This window comes from Diuraphis noxia, unplaced genomic scaffold (genome assembly GCF_037042655.1).
Source record: "Diuraphis noxia isolate RWA-SAM2 unplaced genomic scaffold, SU_Dnox_SAM2 contig0002, whole genome shotgun sequence".
Classification (NCBI taxonomy): domain Eukaryota; kingdom Metazoa; phylum Arthropoda; class Insecta; order Hemiptera; family Aphididae; genus Diuraphis; species Diuraphis noxia.
This window is the reverse complement of record NW_028301712.1, coordinates 25,328,322-25,353,153: the sequence shown is the minus strand read 5'-3', so window position 1 is coordinate 25,353,153 and position 24,832 is coordinate 25,328,322. Positions and strand designations below refer to the sequence as shown.

The following is a 24,832-nucleotide window of genomic DNA, read 5'->3' as shown; positions in this document are numbered from 1 at the left end:
CATGAGGTGAATTCATATCTGTTTTCAAAATCTTAAACTTATCACTAGATCTCATCACTTAGTACGGCAGAAATATAACGCACATCGCTGCAAAATCTTCCATCTTATATATTTTATTGCACGTGTGTGATAGACTGAGACGGAATATAATCAGTGCTTCCAATATATTTAAATGTGTTGTCTCCGTCTTACAAAGAAACAAAAAATGTATAACATATACCTAGCAAATATTGTTCTACAACAGAACCAAATGCATGCCATCAACTTTAATATTAAATTGATTTGACATAATATTATCAATGTTTAAGGTAAGAACAATAAAATATTATTACCCATGTTGAATTTTCGATTTTCCTATTTATGTGAGTTATGAATATTCTGTACAATATCATAATTTTAGAATGATCATAATTCGCTTAAAAAGTAAAATATCATAAACAAATGTATTTAGCTTTAAGTTTAATTGATATCATAAATTAATTCACTAAAATTCTAAAGCTAACAGCACAAAATTGGTCCAGTGGCATGTGCATTTAATATGTTGTACGTAAAACGGAATCATAAAGACAACACATGCAGGTATCTAGTGTAGCGTATTTTTAAATGTGCGTCGCACTATAGGTACTTGAATTATAACGATAAAAATGTACTATAATTTATGCCACGCGTTAATATATTGTCGCGGTATAATATATACTTAAATATATGTGTGTTCGATTCAACATAATATTGTTATCAGGACTTTGGAACATCGGTGGCTTGTTGCCTCCTCCTTCCCGTACACCACTGCCATCGTCGCTACTACTTACAGTCCACATCACACACACACACACACACACACGCACACGCACACACACGCAATAACGCATGCACTCAGTTGGTTATGGCCAGTCACCAGGGAAACAGACGGCGCAAAAAACGGTCCGATTCGAAACAATAACATAATCTTAATAATAATATTAATTAGTTACCGCCGCATTGAGTGTACGTATTGTACCTGGCGTATTTGCTAGAATTCAATTTTTTTTTTTGTAAAATATAATTTTTTTTATATATTCATTTACGTATAACCATTATACCTTTCAATACTTATAAACGTTGTTGTTATTCACCATCGTATTACTTAACCGTTTTGTATTATACTATCCGCTCCTCACGTCTGTAATAATTTTACAAGTTTATACTTTTTCAAAAGAAAATAACCTACTTGCATCGCCTCCCCTTTAACATACACCTATTTGCGAACTTAATAATACGAGAAGATGGCATCAACTCATATCACGTTGGTGATCTTCGGGTTCTCATCGTTCTGGTCTACATGTTTGGCCGACCCGAACGCTATGGATAATTGCTGGCAGAAAGTGTGGTCTCTGACGCCGTCGTGTACGAAAATGGACAATTCTATGGACGGTTCAACTGGCAGTCCGAGGCTTTGCGTCTATCAGTCGAATGTGAGTCGATTCATGTTTAATATATCTTCAATAATGTCAATATTTAAATTTATTTTTCAAAAACCCCCACTATATACTTATGTGTATTGTGTTTAACCAACCCACTGTAAAAAAAATCAGCAAGTCCTCAAGACAAATGCTGACTAATTCTTAATAGAAATCTAACGTTTATCTGTGTGTATTACAGTAGCATAATATGTCCTAGTGTTTATTCGATTTTGATATTGATAAAAATGTAGAATATATTCACTCGAAATTTTTTTATAATGAAATTTTACGTGTGTTACAAGCGTTTTAGTCCTAACATGTATATAGGTAGGTATATAATACCTAAATAATTGTGTTTTTAATTTTAAAAGCTTCGTTTAACATATCAAATGAGTTATCTTTTACTTATCTTCAGTAGGTATTCTGTTTCAAATATATATTAAATCACAAATAAAATAGTACTTATAAAACTATAAGATGTAATCATCAATTTGAGTTCATATATAATATAGTTTTCTAATAATAGCTTGGTTAAATTATTTTTTAGTTCTATTTATTTTTTCATTCTTCGTAACTTTTGTGTTGTTCTATAAATCTATAACAATGCAAATACTTGAGTTTTATATTGAAAACTACGTTTTTTCAAATAGATAGATGTCATAATAATTGTACAATTATAGGACATAGGTAGAAAGGTACATATGACTATATTGTATATACAGCTGATAGATAAGAATTAATATCATAATATATATCATTAGGATTATTATTTATTAAGTATTATTAATCGCTTATTTTAATTAAGCCATTATATAAATTATCATTGACTATTGTACTTTATCAAATTGTAGTAATCGAGTGCGACTAGGTTTATAAACTTAGAAATGTAGCACCATAAAATTTCTAGAGTTTTGACTATAGAGTATTGATGCACAATAAATATTTATATTTACACAATGGTAGTTCGTTCAGATATTTTTTCTGTATTTCTTTAAACTTTAAAGCGTTTTAGGCTTATGAATAAGAACAAACTACCTATCCGGATTTTGGAGTAAAAATGTGTTAGCCGTAAGATATAATTAAATTGCGAAACACGATTATATTATGCTGAAAATTTAACCAAAACAACCTTAATCAACATTTCATACGATACATGGATACCTACATAGTTAGGAATAATTTAGAACAAATTCAGAAATAATAACAAAACAAAAATATTTTAACTAAAGTAAATCTATTTTTATAAGTACGTTAACAGGGTATACATATGATTTTTAATAGTGCCTACATAACCTCACAGAAATTACATATTCTAATAAAAACAATGTGAAATAACTTTTATTTTATATAAGATTTTAGTCATTCGGAAGAAGAAATGTTTCAAGATCGGTAAAAAAATTATGCACATTAATATATTAAGTTTTTTATATTTCCCATATAAATACAATTTCAAAAATCCTTTTATGTCCGTAAGTGGTCGGGAGGACCTATATAGTATACGGACACAAATTTACAAATTCATTTTCACATCATTTACAACATATAGATGTATAAAATATTATGATATTACTGTCTGTGTCACTCTATGGCACTATGTAAAATGTAAATGGTAATATTATATTTTATTTTAATGCATATTATATTATATTGTGTATATAATAGGCATGATCACATAAGGCTATATTATTATATTTAAGTACATAAACATACATATACATAGCCTTACATTTATATATTATAGATGTATGCTGCGAGTAGGTATATATTATTATTATGGAGCGTGCAAATATATCGGATTATATACAAACGATTCGGGTTCGCTCTCTCCCTACTTTTCGATAGGAAAAATATAGAGTTAATATAAAAATATAATAATACGTTATACTTAAACAAAAATATTTTAACCAAGTGTATCAGTAAAATAATGAACTGAATTGTAAAAGTAACAAATACCGTAAAATTGTTTACTGAAAAGTTCAAATTTGTTTTTGGATTAATTATTTTATTATTTCTTATACATATGTATTCCAACTATATTGTCACATTTTGAAAATTGTGTTATTTTTGTTTTTTTTTTCTTTAAAATTAATTCGCCGCTCTGTTTGTTGTTTTTATTAAAATGATGATGTATAGTGTTTAACTTTAATATTATGATTAATTTTATTGTTTGTATAAGAATTGTTGGTTATCGGATGTTTGTAGGCCCACGTTCATAAGTAATTTATTATATGATGTTGGACTTGAATTTTATCCATACTTAGGTATTGTACAAGTTAAAATGTATGCAGTTAATGAACATACAATTTATAAAACAGTTCAAAACTATTTACATGTTGTGTAAGTCAAAATAATATGTATGATGTTATGGTAAAAATTGTAATGGAAACTCAATAATGTGCATATAGGTTTTATGAGATAGGTTATTAGAAAAGAGTAACTATAAATAAATGTATGCTAAAAGTTGCAATTTGATGCGACAGTTTAATAATAGTAGCCGTCATTAAAGAATTTATGATGAATGAAGTCTATGTTAATCGTTTTTTATTAAGTCAAATTTGAATGAATTATAACGTATTACGTATAAATTTATAAGAGTATACTTGGTATACTATAGACTGTTGAGTGTATAGAGTACCTACTATAAAATAAAGTTTTTAGATATATTTAGATTTTAGACATATGTATATATTTGTCATTTACTTTAAATAGATCAGTAACTATATACCATATAATATATATAATAATATGATATTCTCATTCTCGTCACCGTGGGCTCTGCCACTCGAATGTATACCTAAATATTAATCCATTAATAATTGTATTAGTTTATAATTTCATATAGCCATTTTAACTTTTAAGTATAAATAATAACAATTTATCTAATTATAGGACGGCGTATTATTTGTCTGTTTTATTTTGTAATTTGTATCGATTATGTACTACTAAAAGTCTAAAAAATTTGTATTATTATTACAATTTATGATTTATCGTTTGATATTAAAGACCTACTATTTGTGTATTTATTTCATTTATGGCTGTGAATCAGATATTAATACATTATCTTTTAATATTTAAGACTAGAAAGGTGGTATAAATTACATAATTCAGATGTTATTATGATTATGATTATTAGTTATTTATTGTTCTTTTATTGACCTAAAGCTGATCAACTATGGCCATTAATATCTTTGGTTAGAACAAGTGAATGTGTGGCGAGGATTTATCACTAAAATCTGGCTGGTCACCCATCCGGAAACTATTGACACCAGTTGATTCTTGCACTCAGAACATGTTTCGTGACTGAATGGAACCACCACGATATATCAGCCACTATTATTTATTTATAAATATCTAAACAGGCAATTTATTTTTTTTATTCGTAAAAAAGGAACATTTAACAGTCGCCGTTTATAATGTAGGTACCTGATGAAGTGATGAATGGTTATTGTTGATTTAATTTTTAAACTTTAATTCGAAATTGTTTAAGTTATTTTTCGTTAATTTATTAACTTAAAATAATATTGATGGTTCATATTGAAAGAAACTTACTTATATATATTTTAAGTGAGGGTGGTTCTGATAGCAATGATATCAATATGATAGAAATTAGAGAAAGAATGCATATTTCGTGCGTTTTATGAAAATAATATTGTATATTAATTAATCGTATAAAATTATAAGAACTGTATAAATATTATTTATAATTCGACATTTATAACACTTTGGTATGATATGTTTGCCTCTTTAACCACAAAATAAATACTCATTTTATAAAATATACAAGATCTTCATATATTTTATAAACTACGTTAATAATTACACTGAAAAACTAAAAACAATTTTATTATACTAATTATACTGTACAATTTTAAGCCCATATTAATATTAAATAAATACTTCGTCATGTTGATACATTGATAAATTCTGATTCATTTGACCTGTTCAGTGTAAGTAGGTACATATCTTTATTTTGTTATTTTAGAATAAAGACTGATTTATTTTTGTTTGACGAACTATATTGTAAGTTGCAACAGAATCAAATTGCTATCTATTTTTTATTGTATTGATTTCTTTGGTCAGTCGTTGCATTTTTTTAATGTCTATAGATAATAATTATTTTTGTTTCGTTTTTCGATGCACAATGTTTGCAATGTGTACATATAAAAGCTAAGTAGGTATAATACTTATATACTATATAAGCATTTAAAATGTATAATATGATCGGAATGCTTAATGCTCATTGCTTATATTGCAGTGGTTTCTATTGTTGAATACGTTTTAGGTTTATACATATAAAGATAAACCTTATACATATATACCTACATAGGTATATTTAAAATTTTAGTAATTTGTTCTGCTTCCAAGAGGTACTTCAAATATTTTATAGATTTGAAAATGTTGCATGCTAATGCATAGTGCATGCTAATGCTAATACACATATTTTAATATCATACACGAATATTTTATCAAATTAAGTTCAAATAAATTATGATTACATACACAAGAAAGCAAAAAAAGAGTAAAAATAAAAATATTGTTTCATAAGATACACATTTAAACAATTGGTTTAACGTGTGATTAGGTACGCATGCTTAATATTTATCTTACTTCGTACCTGTCGAAGTAGCTAAGTTAAAAGTTTTCTAATTGGGTATTTATGAATTGATATTAATTTGTTGAAATGTATCTTTTCAGTATTTCATTTATAAATTATTACTAACATAAATACCTTAGGGGGTGTAGACTACACTATATATAATATACATAATATGTATATATAGTATATGTACAGTATATATATAGTATATGTAATATACTACACCGTGTAGTAGCTGGGTAGATAAAGGCGTCAGTTGCGACGCGCACTATCGCCGGTATGAATCCCGGTCATTGGTGGCATCGCTTTCCGGGCAGTTCATGCTGTCTGGAAAAAGAGGCCGCCGCCCCCCACCCCGGCATGGCAGAAACCTACGGGTGCCATTCGAAATTCTGCCAAAAATAAACATCAATGAGTACCAAAACCAACAGTTACCTCCCCCACAGTTCCACAGGCTAATGGCCCTTATTGTTATCGAACCCTCCCCCCCCCAAAAAAAAAAAAAATAAATAAATACTTTAAAATTTAAATGTAACTATATAATATCTTGATGCTTGGCTGTTTGGCTGAAGGTGAGATCAGGAACTCAAATACTGCAAGCATTTTGAAGAGGTAATAATTAATATATTAGTAGGTTTATTCCCAAAAACTAATTTTTAGTTTTCTTCTAAAGATTGGAATAATATTTTTATTTACTATGGGCCTTTTTAGGATGTCGTAGGTAGTAGGTATTCCTCATACTAATCAATAATATACCAAAATGTACATTTTTTAAATTGAATTAGTAGTTCTAAATTTGTGCGACTAGCTTAAATCTTAGAATGAATTCACTTATAAATATAAAGGTAAGAGTATTAAATCTGTGCAGTTCTCCTTCTCTCGTTCAATTTTTATAGTATTATAATTTTTAAGGGAGTAATAATGAGTACCTGTGAAATATTGATATTTAAAAATGCCCATAATTCACTTACAAATTAAAAAAACCAACAAATAATTTCCTTAAATTTAAATTTGATAATAGGCCAATTCACTATAATATTTAAGCTAATCGCACAAAATTGAAACTGCTGAACGTGAATTTTAGTATAGTATAATTTATAGTTACTACCTATATGAGTTAGTAAAACGGATACAACCTAATATGCGGGTTCGACCGTCGATCGCGTCGATCTTCATAAAGACGTAAAGATACCTACCAAGCCCGCACATGTCGTCTCAATTTTATTAACGTAAAAATAGCAATTTTGTGTTCAGTGGTTTATGTATTTTGTGTTTTTACTTGCCAGTTGATTCATTACCAAACCTAAAGGTAAGATCATAATCAGTTTTCTATATCATAATTAAAATATTATGCATATTTACATATAGGCGTGCGCAGGAATTTTGTACGGGCCACGGGGTGTACCATGAAGAAAATTGGGCCGTTTTCCGTTATATGGCCCATATAATATGGGCCTAAGCAAATATAACCTAGGATAAATTTAATGCAAAATATCAATTTATAAAAACTCTTATTGATTAAATGCTGTGCTTCACAACATTTAGATATATTTTTACCATATAGTATATACCTAGTGGATACTGGATCCTAGTGGCTAGTAAACTACATTAGAATATTAAAAATAAATAAAAATACATCACTAAACTTAAAATAAACATTTATTAATTATTCTAAGTTTTAGTAATAGGCAGTGAACATAAAAAATAAAAATATTATAATGATAATCTTCTTTGTATAGGACTCAAAACTTTAAACTCTTCAATAATGCTATTAAAATCCACTGATTTGGTCATTTCTTGCTCAACAAATAAAAATAAAAGCGATTCTAATCGTTCTTGAGACATTGTTGACCGTAGTTTAGACAGTAAAATTGTCCAGAGAACCACGTAGTTGTTCAGTCTCTTTTTTCTTATTTATCTTAATTCTGAGTTTCTCTGCACTCCCCAGACCTTTTCTTTTTACTCCTGACAAGTCTAATGATTAAGCACATAGAACTCAAGGGTCTCAAGGCTCAATAGTCAATATGCACACAATTTAAAATAAACGCGAATACTCTTACTCGTACTTAATTATGTATATAGTGTATAAAATCAACAGTAAAACAAAAACAGGGAACAATTCATAAACCTGAACTCCTGAGTGTATAGTACTTTATTGTTTATTACAATTACAAAAACAAAATACGTGAGCGTCGGGAGCACGTGTTTTACCTGTCATTGATCAACATAATAGAAATTTCGAATTTCTCTACTATCAATGTGATACACTGATACATACAATCACGGTTTAAGATAGACTATCTTAAACCGTGCACACAATACACGCCTTGGTAGTAACCACTTGTCGCGGTTAGTGGTTACTGGTTGTTTTGAATTATTGGTTACCTAAAGTTGTTCTTAACATCATACATTAGCTCTTACTGCTCTTAGCATATTTTGTTAGAGCGTCGAGCGTCTAATTTATTTTCTCTAATTTTTACTATCAATTGTAGCTTAAAATTTAAACTAAGTCCCCGAATGAATAAAAATTTGTACAAAAGCCACGGGCCGCGGGGTGTGCCACGGCACACCCTGTGCGCACGCCTATACATATTTATAACTTTTTTAATATTTTAGATTTTTAGCAAAGACAAATCGTTAGTTTCATTTTAGAATATACTATTTTGTTTTATTATAAAATGTGTTTCTTTAATAATTTAATTTGGTTGGAGGCAGTAAAAACGTTTCATAAATAATATATTTGATTGAATGTTTTATAAAATATACTTTAGGTTTATTTTATATTCACAGAAAAATTACGTTTATTTTTAAGAAAATCTCAACCAATTTTGGATTTAACTAGTTTGATTAAAAATGTATTTTTATCCATGATAATAATATTACGATATTCAAATGTATAAAGATAATTCAAAACTTTATTCAACCATTGGAAAGAATAATTCACTTTTAAAATATGACCATAACTCGTATGAATTTAACAATTTACAAATGATAAGCAATAGCATGTGCTGGGGGAAATAGAAAATCATTCATTGTACTCAAATAATTCTTCTATGTGTCTTTTAAATATTATATGGAGATTATTGTATATGTAATATGTATATTAATAATAGTTGTATATTAATTATTGTACTGAACCTATACCTATTAATACCTAAATAATTAACTTAAATTTGAAGGAAAATAATATGTACCTACATTCTTATTTTAAGTATCTTTTATGATTGGATTTGATTCTTCTATTTGTAGGTAGCTCTGTGTGATGATTAATAATTTTCATTTATAATGATACAGCTTTATTTTCAAATTGATATACACAATAACTTTATTAAGACAGTTGATAACGATTTACGTTATTCTATATTACTTTTGACTTTTTGAGTACCTTAGAATGATAAACGTTAAAAATATATCGAATTAGTAATTTGAGGTTAATTATAACATTAACCTCATGCTGTTATAAATCATGCACAAATTATTATTATTGAGGTCATTTTTTTATACTATTAGTCATTAGGTTTAATGAAATCAATAAGATTAGAGAAAATATTCGTAATTCTAGAATTAAAGATTTAATTTACGATATTTCTTTAGTATGGTAGTATCATTGATCAATGTATTTTTATATTTAACACAATCATAACGAAATAATTATATAATACAATGTTTTATTTTTACCATTAGTAAGGTCCACTGTTTAATATTGTATATAATATTAAACTGTTATATGTTATTTAAAAATTGTCTCATTATTAAAAAATATTTGTATTGTACGAACGTTATGCTTTTGATAAACTATAACTAAAAATAAAAAAATGTTATATATATATATATTATATTACTGTACATCATTAATTATTAGTTTATTACACATTTAGTTGCAATAATAGTCTATAAGTACTAGGTTGTAATATATAGATGTATAAATATACTAACGATTTATTATTAATTATTAAAAAAATATGTTAATATTTATTGTTTAGCTATACCTGTAGTTAATTATGTATTATAGTAAGAAAATATTTTCCGAATACAATTCCGCAGCTAATATTTTGTTGTAAATTAATACTGTGAAAACTTTCTATAACCAATCTGAAGGGACCATGTTATTTCTTTCGTTACTGAGAGTTTTCGTAATAAAGAGTAATTAATAGGTTTTAAATCAAACCAACCATTATAAATTAACTTAATGTTATTTACGTAATATAGAATTTTTCAGTATAACGAGTTTCGTTATAAAGAGTTTTATATTATGTATAATTCACACACAGTGAATCGGATGAAACGGTTATTATATTACTTGTAGAAATGTGATAGATTCCTATCTACAGTGGCTCGTTTTTCTAAGAAATCCCCTAAAGCCCAGAACCTAACATTTTCTTCGTTTAATATTATTATATACCTGCTTGCCATGCTTTCTGTGGCGTTTTGACATTGCTGTTGTCGGCCAACGACGAGTTCAAGGTTATAGTGTTGGCCATCAGTCTATCCACTGGCTGCTTAACACCTACCTAGACCATCGTACACATACAGAAATGTTTAACGCCATCAAATAGCGGATAATAAAAAATATGGTAGGCTTCGACATGCAGATAAAAATGTTGAGTTGAATATTGGCCAATGACAGAAGTTTATTATGACTTGTTTAATATTTGTCCAAGTGTATCTCAACTTATATCTTCTATACGAATAGATATGCATATAATAATCGAAAATACATAGTTTATAACGCTAAAATTTAACAGAGAATCGATATCGATTTCTATTGCAATTATTATTTAAAAATGTCATTAATTAAGAACAATAAATTACTACAAGACTGCAGGTGTTAATTTTTAATTGCTGATGGAAAATAAAATAGCATGATAATTTATAATATTCTTACAAAAAGAGAAGTTTCTTTAACAGTTAAGTGTAAGTTAAAAACATACTTCGGTGGAATATCTGAATATATCATATTACTGCTGTATCTATTATGCGTTTTATTAATATTATATTTTTTTACAACATTATTTTATATTCATTTACTTATTTAAATAGGTAGTTAGATTTTAATCAATTGTTGTATTTTTGAAAGAACTGAAGAAAATGTAGGTAAATTCAAAATAATTTTCATTTTCATTTGAAGTGTTTACTGATTAAAGCATCGGTACATTATTACTTTAAACTAGAAATATACGGCTTATAAAAATTACTTAAACTTTCAGTTCGATAAAGTTATATTATATAGGCAGGTAAATAAAAGTGTTTCAAGATAATTTCATAAAATGCCTTTTTGTTTGATTTTGTGATATTATAGGCGTGGAGTTTGGTGCGTTTTTGTTTGTATTATTATTTGTTAGATGGCTAATGTATTCGGTAACGGGTGATAAATTTCAAGTTTATCGTAATTAGATTAGATTTGATTTTTTTTTTTTTTGGTGTAACATAGGCGAGGTATTAGTATTGTAGTTCCTCTCCTAGCAAACCATAATTCAATACAGTTTTATGTTAAGTATTTTCAAGGAGGTGGTTTTTTTTAACGCTGTTTCTGACTACCAAACAAATTCCAGTTTTCAATGTGAAGTTTAATTCCCGAGAATTCATTAGGCTTGTTTCTAGTATAGACATAGTAGGAGAAAGTATACCTATGTAGTATTCCAACGGGTTTTTTGGATTTTGATATATATATCTTCTTGTATTATATACAGCAACGATGAACCGTTGTAAAGTTACTGCTTGCTATAGACGTTTAGACAACTACATTATTTATTTTATTATTCGAACATCGATACTGACTATTGAGCAGAAAGTAGTTCCCTTTTTTATTTTTCACAGCCGATGAATCGCATTTTATAAAACACTATTGTAATATCAATTAAAAATTTTCACCTGTAAAAAAGGCATACGTAATCTATGCGTCTAATAAGTAATAATATATCTTCAGCAGATATTTTAATTATTATTCCGTTGCTAATTCTGATTGATTATGGAAAACATTGAGTATAGAATATGTTTCTATATTGATTTTATATAAATTCTCAGTTGGTGGTGTATGTCTTCGAATAGAATATGAATAGTCAACGAACCAAAGAATTCACATGAATAGATTTGGCTTTGTTCGATCGTCAATCATGATTTGTAATTTCGTTTTCTTCGCAGTAAAGTTGTCCATTTCTTGTATCGATAATTTAAATGGATTTTAATAACACATTTTACGTAGTTCTAGTATTATTGTACGTAGATACCTAAGTTATACGAATATTCATTTTCATTCTTAAATAGTAAATACGAATAAGAAGGATCGTTTGTATGGATCGCATAAGGCATAAATACAGTATAAGTTGATATATATTTTATTGTTGATAAACAATAATGTATTTGTTATTTGATTTTAAATTATAATAATTATAAATAATAAAGTTTAATGTTAATTATAATAACATTAAACGTATAAATTAAGAATAGTCACAATATTTAGTTATCTATAATAGGTACTTCCGTATATATGTGAGGTTCACTCCTGTTCCTACGTATATCTATCCGGGTAGCATTTTTACCTTCTAAATAAGTGAATTAAAACATAATGCTCACGGTGCATATAATAATTATAGCCGTTATAGGTAGAGTTACACTGCTTACTAACGCTGATTTTAGCATGTGTGCAGTTTAACCGTCCAATTTTTAACAGCTCAGTTTTTTTCTTAATATTTTAAAGGTATAAAAATTATATTTTCATGTAAATATTCTAACATGCATAAGTGGATCAAGTTTTAATACATTAATATTTCGAAGTATTGCAATGTGATTGTGATAACAAATATTAACACATGTTACCGCAACTCATGTCTACGTCGACCAAACAGCTCACGTTCGTCACGTGAATAATACGTTTTTATAGGTGCGTTATTTACTAAATACTTAGGCTAAAATCTTTGTAAAACCATAATTGTTGATAACCCGCATGCTATGATGATTAGATGAAGTACAACTCAATATCAGAACTAAACGACTACGAAATAGTTTAGGGAGTAGTTTAAGAGCCAATTTTTCAGATTAATTTATAATGTTAAGCTAAACTACCTATACGACAAGCACAGGATAGCTTAGGGTTAACTTCATAATAATATGATTTACCAATGTCCTACACCTTTGGGCTTTAATCTTTTTATAAAGTAAACACAAACCTCTTTACCAATACATTTTTAATTTATATTTCAAGATTAATTTATTTTGAGATGCTTTGGATTATTTGGTAGAGAGATAGCCCACTCTCTAGTTACGTTTATGTTTTTTGTATTTATCACATAATTCACATTAATAAGCCGACAGTTTTGAATTTCTTGGTTTATAATAAATTGCTGTTTTGAAATTTATGATCAACAACAATAGAATACCATCAATGATATTTAATTTTTCCAGTTCAACCATATAATGAAAAATGTCAAATCTTAAAACATTTAAAACACATACAGACCAACTGACGTTTATCCATTTTCGATATTGTTCAATATTTTACGAGTGGGGTGTAGCGTGTATCATTTGAATTTCACATTATTAAGTGTTATATTAACTTGATTATATTGATATTGTCAGAATTGCATATTATATTAGTACTTGAGAAATATTGCTGTTTGTGTATGTAGGTACCTATTTGTTTTAACATTAAGTGTTTTCACATAGGTATTCTAGTTTGTGCCAATTTTACATAAAAATTACAAAAACCACTAAATAAGTAATATAAATTAATTATTGATGTAGTATAATTGTTTGGATGAATAAATTATCAACAGCTATAGCCCATAGACCATAATATAGTAAAGTTAATCAAATGTACCTGGAATATTATCTGATTTGTATTGTTATTACCTAATTAATTTAAGCATAGATAATTTTTCGATTTTCTACTATTAACTACAGAAACCACCCAAAATTGTTGAAAATAAGGTATGGTATCAGCTGAGCCCTATGCTGTGTAATGTTTTTAGAAGACGATTATTGCTTTTAAACGTTATATATCATAGGTATCCATTGGCGTAATTTGGTCATATTTGTGTGGGGGGGATTTAAACATTAACATTCCTCTCCCAAAAAACAAAAATTGCATTATATCAAATTAAGCACTACCAAATACAACCATTATTGTGATCCATAAGTCAAAAGGTTATAGGTTATAACATTGGAAGTAAGCCCCGATCAACAAATTCTAATTACATAATTGTTCTTAACTCGATGAAATGCATAGGTTTCCGAAATAATTTCCTAAAATTACTTGAAAACTTAAATGCATTGTTATGCCTTAGTAAGCCGGTATATATATATATATATATATATGAAATAGTCATTTTTGTTATTACGTAAGTAATATTATTATCTTAGTTATGTACAGCTAGCATGGGGAAGTCTTTTTTTTATGTATTATTATTTATTTTAAAAAATATATAATAGTATACTTATAAATAATAATATTCATAGTTAAATAAGTTCTTAAAAAGGGTTTGTCAGTTTAAAAAAAGTCATGGGATTCATGGGGCATACGATAACCAAACCCCCCTCCCTATTACCCTCTGTAATTACTCTACTATAGGTATTGCCACTTTATTATCATGCCACGATGAGCGAAATTAAGCGAATGCCTTATAATTAACTAACGTCATTGTAATCTAGAATATTTAAAATTATAATAGAAGAGGTACCTAAAACGTAACTGTATTTACAAATAATTGCATAACAATGGCCAAATATTTTTATGGTAATAATTAAAAAAAAAAAACATTCAATTTAAATATTTTGTTATGGTAGTATTATTGTCCAATTGTAACTATTAAGTATATTACCTACTAGACATATATTAATAATAACAACTGATTTATCTTAAAGTTATATTTTATATACCTAGTAGTAAGTTATCATTCAACTTATTACGACGCATTAAAAACAAAGAGTTTTAATTTTTTATTTATCAGTAATTGGTTTGATTAGCTCGAGTGCTAAACGTGATTGAAACAATTTAAACACACCAATGTTTGTGTTTTTATTTTTTAACATGAACACACTTGACTGTATAATTGCTATTTCCGTATACCAATTATTTTTTGGTAATGATATTTTTAAATGTAATTATTTGATCATTTACACAATTATGAATAAAATAATAAATATAACTTAAGAGGAGGGTATAGATGCAAAAGTAATAATATTTTAGACACAATATAAAAACTAGTAATTATGTATGGAGTATAATCTATTCTACCAAGTGTCGATATTCTGATTGAATTTGAATAATATAATAATATAAAATAACAACACATTTTTTAGGTACAGTAAAATTTAATATATTATTATTTAAAATTTTTATTTATTTATTGACTTTTGATAACTTAATTTCCAAAACATTTTTCTATATTATTCTAATTCAAATATATTTTAATTTTTCAGTTTTTATCTGAAACATCGTACTGATGAAATAATTTTGTATTCGGTACCTATCTGCTAAAAATTATAATAATCTATATTTATTAAATGAATAAACAAATTTTAGTATATTTTTCGTGTTTTTAGTGTGACAATGCATCGAGACCAAACTCATGTACAATCGAGTTCGTTAGTTATGAAGAAAATTATCCTATCAAATCGATGGCGATTCCTATAGATAATCAAATATCAATACCACTATCCAAAAGGTCTACGAATGCTGAAGGTTAGTCATATCGAACATTTTTAATATATTTTTTTAATGACAATTATTTTGTTGTTTTATAGCTTGGATTGGAGGTTTGGTGTCAGTTGGCATCATAAGTTTATCGGGGCTGGTTGGTGCAATATTTTGGCCTTTGCTTAATGACCCGAATCGAAAGAAAACTGTTATGAGATTACTTTTGGGCTTAGCCACAGGATCATTATCAAGTTCAGCTGTATTCCAACTTCTTCCAGAAGTAAGATTTTTAAATCCATTCAAAACTACATTCAAACCAAAACCCTCTTATTTCTCGTATGTAATCTTTACCCATCCCCAGCAACTCTCCAAGGAGACTAAAAAGAAAATGGCCAAGAGACGCCCTTGCCTAATACAAAAAATAAATTAATAAACGGTTTCTCCATATAAATCCACCAAATTAAATAGAATGTACTGTTGATGGACGGTTTTCTCCCTCAAGCCAATCAATTCATATTTTTGTTACTATTGTTATCCAATTTACTTATTGTGATTTATGTATAGGTTGTAAATATAGCCTTTTAAAAATAAAAATAAAAACAAAAAGACTTTTAATAATATTTGATTAATATCAGTAAATTTATATAAGTATACAAATATAATAAAGGTTTACAAATTGTCAATGTACATAAAATAGCATAATATTAATAAATACATATGGCGTAAAATGTACACTGCGCAGTGATAATATAGAATAACGTAAACATTTGAATATAAATTTTAGATTTTGAGCAGAGCAATGAATGTTTTGGGTTTACAATGTTTTTTTAGATAAAAATATTTTTGTTTTTTGTACTGGGAGATTTCTTTAACAGTATAAAAATACTTTAATCTTCAATTTCGAGGGTGGTTTCTGGTAAAAAATTGGATATTTGTAATTTGAAGACTAAAAAATGAAAAATTCCTAATACTTTTCCAACTATCAGGAAAAACGAAAAATCCGGGGGAAATAGAAATTTTTACGTCAAACTAGTTTTTTGACAAAATGCGTTTATTTAATCTCTTCAAAAATAAATTTATTTAGACTTGAAAGTTGAAATTTGAAATTTCCATCAAACATTAATATTACGTACGTCACACCAGCCCACCCCATTTTGAAAATTGGTGTTTTCTGGTATGCAACCTTTAGTATGACATTTGTATGCATTTGTTTGACCATTCCCCCCATTTGTATGCCACTTAAAATGGAGATATAACAAAAATTGAAGGGGCGGGCTGACGGGATGTCACCCCAGCCCGCCCACCCCTCAAATTTAAAATTTCGCTATGCCGTTCATTTGTACGCCATTTGTATGGATTTGTACGATAAATTTCATCCCTTAATTTCAAAAACTACCCTTGGGCGGGCTGGAGGGATGTCACCCCAGCCCGCCCACCACTCAAATTCAAAATTTCGCTATGCCGTTCATTTGTACGCCATTTGTATGGGTTTGTACGATAAATTTCATCCCTTAATTTCAAAAACTACCCTTGGGCGGGCTGGAGGGATGTCACCCCAGCCCGCCCACCACTCAAATTCAAAATTTCGCTATGCCGTTCATTTGTACGCCATTTGTATGGGTTTGTACACTACCATTGGGGTTTTCCGGTGTTCCACGAATTTTATCACCTAAGGTTTTTATAAATAATATTGTACTAAGTAACACGTATAATAAGTGTCAAACAATTATTTTTTAAACTAACTATACTTACTTGTTTTTTAAATTACAACCTAAATTATATAATTGTTTTTAATCTTTTTGCCACGAATTATTTTTAATATAAAACTTACTATCCCTTCTAGACTCTAGTAATATATTATCTATTAGAAATAGAAAGCTCTATTTATGTTTGGATTTATCATTCGTAATTGTTCCTCATTCTACAATCCCGTAACATTTAAATATCTATTTACCTCCATTATTACTATTTACTGCACTGCTCTATAATTAATATATTTTGGAGAAATGTCTGTAACTACATAAATATTAAATAAATTATATATATATATATATATAACTATCTTAATTTTATTATGTTTCGTATATTAAAAGAATAAAAATAACAAAATTATTAACAACTCCTCGTGTATAAATATATGATGGATCCATGATGGATCAAATACAAATTACATGTTAAATTCTTATATATTAATGTATACATTTTAAATTGTGTATACAATCATCTCACATGACACAATTGTATTTTCTTTAACTGATATTGATTTGCTCTTTAAATCATCTTATAGTTCCCAGCATTTTGCCCCTCTTTTGCAATAAGCTGTATAATGTCCCACCGAAGTCCTTAGTCTATTATGACCCTTATGATAATTACACACTCCCCGTAGCTCATAAGTTAAATTTTTGTATCGTAAGATTTCTGGAATATCACTTAGTCGTATCTGTACGTGCGGAGCAGCTTCCGTTGATTGATTTACATCTCCTAAGTGTTAAAAATAAGGGTAAGTTAGGTAGGGTTTCTCGAAATCTAAAATATAAAACATTTTACTCTTACCTTCCCATTTTAATACCTCGATCATCAAATGAATTGGCGATACGGTGGTTGTTATTGTTTTTTTTCCATTGCATGGTAGCGTTGCACTTCTATTTTTTCGACCACAGATTAAATATTCTGGGCTTAATCTTTCATTCAAAAAGTCTTGCAAATCATCTAAACTATTATGTGATGTATGAAAAATTATATTCGTGATTGGAGTTTGAAACAATAAGGCATATTCACATTGACTGTTTGAACATATTATATAATCTATTGCAGTCGGTATATTTTCACATAATTTTTTAATTATTGTTGCCATTGTCATGTTACAAGAAACTAGCGTCACATCGTAATCTACCGAATTAATTTCTGGATTAAGATTATTTAGAATAATTTCTGCTCTTTCTTTATATGTTACAGATTTTACTCCTTTTTTTACAATTGTTGAGACAAATGATAGAAATTTGTTTTCATTTTCCATGTTATTGACTTCTGCTGAGTATCGTCTGCTGTCGCAGTATGACACAATAAATATAGAAGCAATGGTATCGAAAGCATAGGCGCCAGGTTTTGTAAATGCCAATGGGGGCCGAATTTGCTACATATTAGCCTTAACTTTTGCTCTTCAAAATAATTTAAATATGTGGTTAAAGAGTAGAGACGCGGGAAGTGGACTACTTATTTCTATATTTTTAATTGTATCCTCTTAAATTTTAAATCAGGGGAACACTCAAAATTTTTCATTAATAACGGTTCCCCTCAAATTTTTAGTCACTTAAAGTCCTAGTTTAAACTAATTCAAATATGTAAAATATGATGATAAAATAAATACTACCTGTAGTATAACACAGAATAAATTAAAAATATTTATTTACTTTAATTTATTTAACATTTACAATGTTCTCGAATCTCGGATATATTATTCTGTAAACATGATTTGGGAAATTCAAATCTCAATCTTTTCAATGGGGGCTGAGCCCTGACTCCATCTTTTCAATGGGGGCTGCGGCCCCCGAGCCCCCATGTAGTCGGCGCCTATGATCGAAAGCACATGTATTACTTAAAACTACTCTTCCCATACCCAATATACTACACCTTTCTATTTCACTTGCCCGCGAGCCATTTTTTAAAACTGGAAGTGATATTATTTTTCGGGAGTTGTTCAAATCTATATGAGATAAATGTGGATTTGGAGTTAGATATGAATTAAGTTTTCGTTGTTTTGCCGATTTTCTGTCCCATCCTTCTTCAGCATTATTTTCAGTAATATTTTTATTTTTTGGTGAAGTAGGGCATGGTTCATTAAACATCAAGACGTCATTAATATTGTTTTCATCAATTAAAATATAGTTATCTTCGGAATTCTCACTGGAAACATCATTTTCTGTGTTATTCTCCGTTATCATTTTATGTTTTTGTAAACAGGGCGATTTATTATTACAAACAATATTTGAGTCATTGTTAGTATCTGAACTAAAGCATGTAGTGTTGTAAGAGGCAGAACGGAAAAGTGAAGATCCCTGTAGTGAAAGTATATGACGTTCTAAAAAAATTTAAATGTTTGTTGGAAGGGTAGTGTCCTTAAAAGTAACAGTTTTTAATTTTTAAAAACTAGATTCGACACTTGCGGAACTTGATGTTTGGTTCCCATACTTGAAAACGGGAATCATCAGTCCTGACCACAAAGGTAGTAAATTTACACATTTGATAATTAATGGTATTAACGATGGTAGATACATAGCATTTATACCGCAACCTTCTTCTATTTTTTCTTGACTTTTTTTAAAAATATCCTCAGCCCATTTTTGAAAAGGATTTTTTTTGTTATTGAGACCATCCATTTGTGATGCATATTCTTCCTCTAGAAAATCTTGAGAATTATCCTCCGATTCAATATTAGCCATTATGTTAGTGTATTGTTGTTCCATGTCTACAAATCCAGAGGATGTCATCTGTATTAAATTATTTTTATGGCGCTCACAAGATGTGTCTAGACCTGTGTTTATATTAGTCCCGTCTGTTTCATTTGACACAACAATAAATAAAGATAAGATTATTGAATACATTTCTGGTAGTGATTGGCTGTTTATTATTAAACCTATAGTACGCAGTATTACTTCTTTAACTCGTCTAGGTATGGTCTTCAATGGAATCCATCTACTAACTAATTTCATAAAATGAGCTATATCTGTCCGAACAAAACAATTTGGTAGCCAATATGAGTCAGAAGAATGTTTTCCTAATGTTAATTCAGCACAAACCACCAAGTATTGATGTAGAGAGGAATATTGAGTGAATGCTTGAACTATTGCTGACAGCAATGCCATAGATTGGTCGCATACTGCTTCTTTAGGAAGAGGAACGTCATTACTTACCCATTTTGCCAACCAATTGAATATAGCAAGTGTGGTATGTCGTTCGCTTATCATATTTGAAACTGTGAAACTTTGTTTTTTTGTTTCATCATACACCAAAGCTTCATATAGGTATATAGTTTTGGTTTTATTCATGCCTAATTTTTGAAAATTTTTGACTACTGAACCAGTAGCGTCAATAATAAAGCGTCTATAATTTTTGAAATTCAGGGATGAAATTTATCGTACAAACCCATACAAATGGCGTACAAATGAACGGCATAGCGAAATTTTGAATTTGAGTGGTGGGCGGGCTGGGGTGACATCCCTCCAGCCCGCCCAAGGGTAGTTTTTGAAATTAAGGGATGAAATTTATCGTACAAATCCATACAAATGGCGTACAGATGAACGGCATAGCGAAATTTTGAATTTGAGTGGTGGGCGGGCTGGGGTGACATCCCTCCAGCCCGCCCAAGGGTAGTTTTTGAAATTAAGGGATGAAATTTATCGTACAAATCCATACAAATGGCGTACAAATGAACGGCATAGCGAAATTTTGAATTTGAGTGGTGGGCGGGCTGGGGTGACATCCCTCCAGCCCGCCCAAGGGTAGTTTTTGAAATTAAGGGATGAAATTTATCGTACAAACCCATACAAATGGCGTACAAATGAACGGCATAGCGAAATTTTGAATTTGAGTGGTGGGCGGGCTGGGGTGACATCCCTCCAGCCCGCCCAAGGGTAGTTTTTGAAATTAAGGGATGAAATTTATCGTACAAATCCATACAAATGGCGTACAAATGAACGGCATAGCGAAATTTTAAATTTGAGGGGTGGGCGGGCTGGGGTGACATCCCGTCAGCCCGCCCCTTCAATTTTTGTTATATCTCCATTTTAAGTGGCATACAAATGGAGGGAATGGTCAAACAAATGCATACAAATGTCATACTAAAGGTTGCATACCAAAAAACACCAATTTTCAAAATGGGGTGGGCTGGTGTGACGTACGTATTAATATTAGTATATTGTAATCGCTTTTAGCAGATGATAATGCGATCGTTAATATTGTTAACATAATTTCTATTTAATCGCTAAAATACACCTTTCAACTATGTCAGGAAACTTAAATATCTAAGTCACTCCAACTAAATTGAGTTAATCCTAAATTTTCGAATATAATACATTTTAAAATACAATTGATGCGTTTACCTGTAATGTATAATTAATAATTATACCTATTATAGCGTATTGTTATTTATTGTTTATTACTGAAAATGTAGTCACTAAAATTATTTAACAAATTTATTTTTTCATTATATAGCATTTAGGTTAGGTCATAAACTTATAACTGAAAGATCAGCAATTTATAATTTATAAAAAATCATAGCTCATTTCATAGTAATTTAATTACGTATTTTCACTTCTACTGATTATCTCGGGAAACCACGGTATTATAAAATATCAAACCAATGAATGTAATATGTGTGAACATGATGAAAAAAAGAAAAAGTGAAATACCTGACGTGTAGGTATATACTATTTGATACTACTAGTTACTAGTAGTATGTTAATAAAGTTACATGTTGATGTTTTTTGAAAAAAAAATACAATACTGATTCTTATAAAACTTGAGCTGTTAATAGATAATGAAATAATAATCGTTTTTATAAACGAAATTTTCCAGGCGTTCAAAATACCTGAGTCGTTTCCTGATTACAGACACACGGCTCTTATAATGTGGTTGAGTCTATGGGGATTGTATGTGCTCGAAACGTTAGCCGGTATAATTTTCCACAAAGAAGAAAAAAAGGCACGGTTTATAATCTCATATTTATTTATTTTTATCTTGCTTTAGACGATTAATACAATATTATGTGGTTTACAGATAGGAATTGACGAACTATCGCCGTCACTACAGCTTACCAATGGCAACGGGACCGAAATGAAACAAATATCGCACGGTCACGGTCACAGTCACAAATCAACAAATAAATCAATTGTACGTTCATATTGATAAATCAGGGACGTAGTCGGGGGGTGGGGGGGATCGTCATTGTAAAAACTAGCTTTTTTTGTTCCACTTAGATCCCAAAAAAGTTTCGTCGATGAAATTTCGCGGGGGGAGGGGGGTGGAAAGGGTCCGGACCCCATGGACCCACCTGGCTATATGTCCCTAGGATAAATAACACACACACGTGCCTATGGTTGTATATATAATTAAGATATAACGATTGTATTATTATAATATAATCATCTATATATGTATATAAATGGATTTCTGTCTGTCTGTTTGTCCTTTATACATTCCTAAACGGCTGAACCGATTGTGAAGAAATTTGGCACAGAGATACCTAATATATTATACCTATGAGCAGATGATAGGCCAAGTTAAAAAATGATAGTCCCCACCTCGGGAGGTGCTCAGACAGACATTTTGAGATTTACGATTGAAATTTTTGTTTAATTATCTATCTAGATGTATAAAAATATACTGTTAGCATAATCACAGGCAACGAATTTAACACACAGTTTGAGACCTATAAGGCTATAAGAAGTAGGATTTTTAACGGGCTACGAAGTGCACGGGTTCAGTTAGTAATATTATTATATAGATTATAAATATATGAATTTGTCTTTTTAGGATGATAAGAGTCCGATTTCGACGTTAGCCTTACTGGTGCTATTCGGTGACAGTCTACACAACATAATCGATGGTATGTCGATTGGCGCTGCGTTCTCGGAAAACGTCACCACCGGCATATCCATATCGATTGCAATTGCGTGCGAGGAATTCCCTCATGAAATCGGTAAGCGCAATCTGTATCAATTTATATAAAATCCAACGTCTAATTACATATTATTATGAAGCTTCGTTTTACACAGTCGCTTATATTAAACAGTAGGTATCGTGAGATTAAAAAAAAAAAAAATTTTGATTGGTAGGTACATCTTAAGATAAGTCATGACGTTCATAAAACGATATTCTACAAAAAAAAATTTTCCCAATTTTCCGAAGTATTCACCTTTCTACAAATAGTTTTTGAATATGATATACAATTTTAACAATAGTTAAAAGTTGCATCATGTTGAGCACTTTTTGCGATTACCAATTCATAAATAGTTGTTAAAAAATTAATTTTAGTTAGATATTTGTAATGCACCGGAGTGTTTTTCGAAAAATTATCACATATAAAACCAATATAATATTCTTCAATTCGGTAAAAATAACCGAAAATATGAAAATAATGATTGTGCTGTTACATATTGTATATTTTTATTAAATAAGTGTATTATTTTTTAGGAGATTTCGCTATACTAATTCAGTCCGGTATGTCGTTCCGTCGTGCTTTGTCATTTAATTTCCTGTCAGCCTGTACAGCATTTATAGGTTTGGTCATTGGTATTTGTTTGGGAAATATGGAATATTCTGGGTTTGTGTTCTCTTTCGCCGGTGGACTGTTCTTGTTCATTACATTAACACATTTGGTAAGTTAATTATTACGTAAATAATCTTAATTAAAATGAATTCGATAAATCGAACGTTTGAAACTTCATTTAAATATAAATAGACCACAGTAATTATAAATAATTATCATCATTATTCCAAACACGATAATAAAAAACAATGTTTTCATGACAAATTAATTGAGATTAATTATTTTAGTTGTGTTATTATGTTTGCACTATTCAATTTCAATATTCTTTAGGGAATTAGGCAATTCTAAAAACCTTTACTTGTAAAAACATAAAATAATATTGTGTTGACCCAAATTGCATAAATTATATTTTCGTATATGGACATGAAATATAAAATTAATTGCAATATTTATTGAAATATTATTATAATTTAATTACAATTATTGCAAACATAGCAAAATTTTTTGAATTTTTTTAGGTACATTATAGTATTGTATACGTAACCACTTACCGAGATAGAAACTACATTAATAATATTTTTGTTTGTATTTTGTAAAATTTTCACATTAATATTATTATACAATCTACAGGCATTAGTTTACTTGGGAGCTTATTTTATTAGCTACATCAAAATATTAAATAGTGAGTTGTACGCATTAATTCAAATTTTTTATTTTTAGGAATACTAATTTTTAAATATTTAAAGTAGATAACCGATAAAATGTTTAACAAATTATCAAGTTTTAGAAATGTATATGTTAGTGAAAAATACCCTTTTTACGACACCTCGTTAACTATTCACTATATTATAATAATACGAAATTACATATCACATGAATAATACTAAACAATTTAT

At 29.0% G+C, this 24,832-nt stretch overlaps 1 protein-coding gene across 1 annotated transcript in view; it reads left to right on the top strand.

The window, feature by feature from the left end:
* The first annotated feature begins 869 nt into the window (after nucleotides 1-869).
* Nucleotides 870-24,832, top strand: part of LOC107171217 (metal cation symporter ZIP8-like) — a 43,504-nt gene continuing 19,541 nt past the window's right edge. Inside the window, exons 1-7 of the mRNA XM_089220555.1 lie at nucleotides 870-1,451; nucleotides 15,577-15,715; nucleotides 15,778-15,950; nucleotides 22,244-22,369; nucleotides 22,445-22,558; nucleotides 23,201-23,366; nucleotides 23,861-24,045. Coding sequence (XP_089076681.1) covers nucleotides 1,263-1,451; nucleotides 15,577-15,715; nucleotides 15,778-15,950; nucleotides 22,244-22,369; nucleotides 22,445-22,558; nucleotides 23,201-23,366; nucleotides 23,861-24,045 — 1,092 coding nt within the window. The 5' untranslated portion in view covers nucleotides 870-1,262. The remainder of the gene's footprint in view (nucleotides 1,452-15,576; nucleotides 15,716-15,777; nucleotides 15,951-22,243; nucleotides 22,370-22,444; nucleotides 22,559-23,200; nucleotides 23,367-23,860; nucleotides 24,046-24,832) is intronic.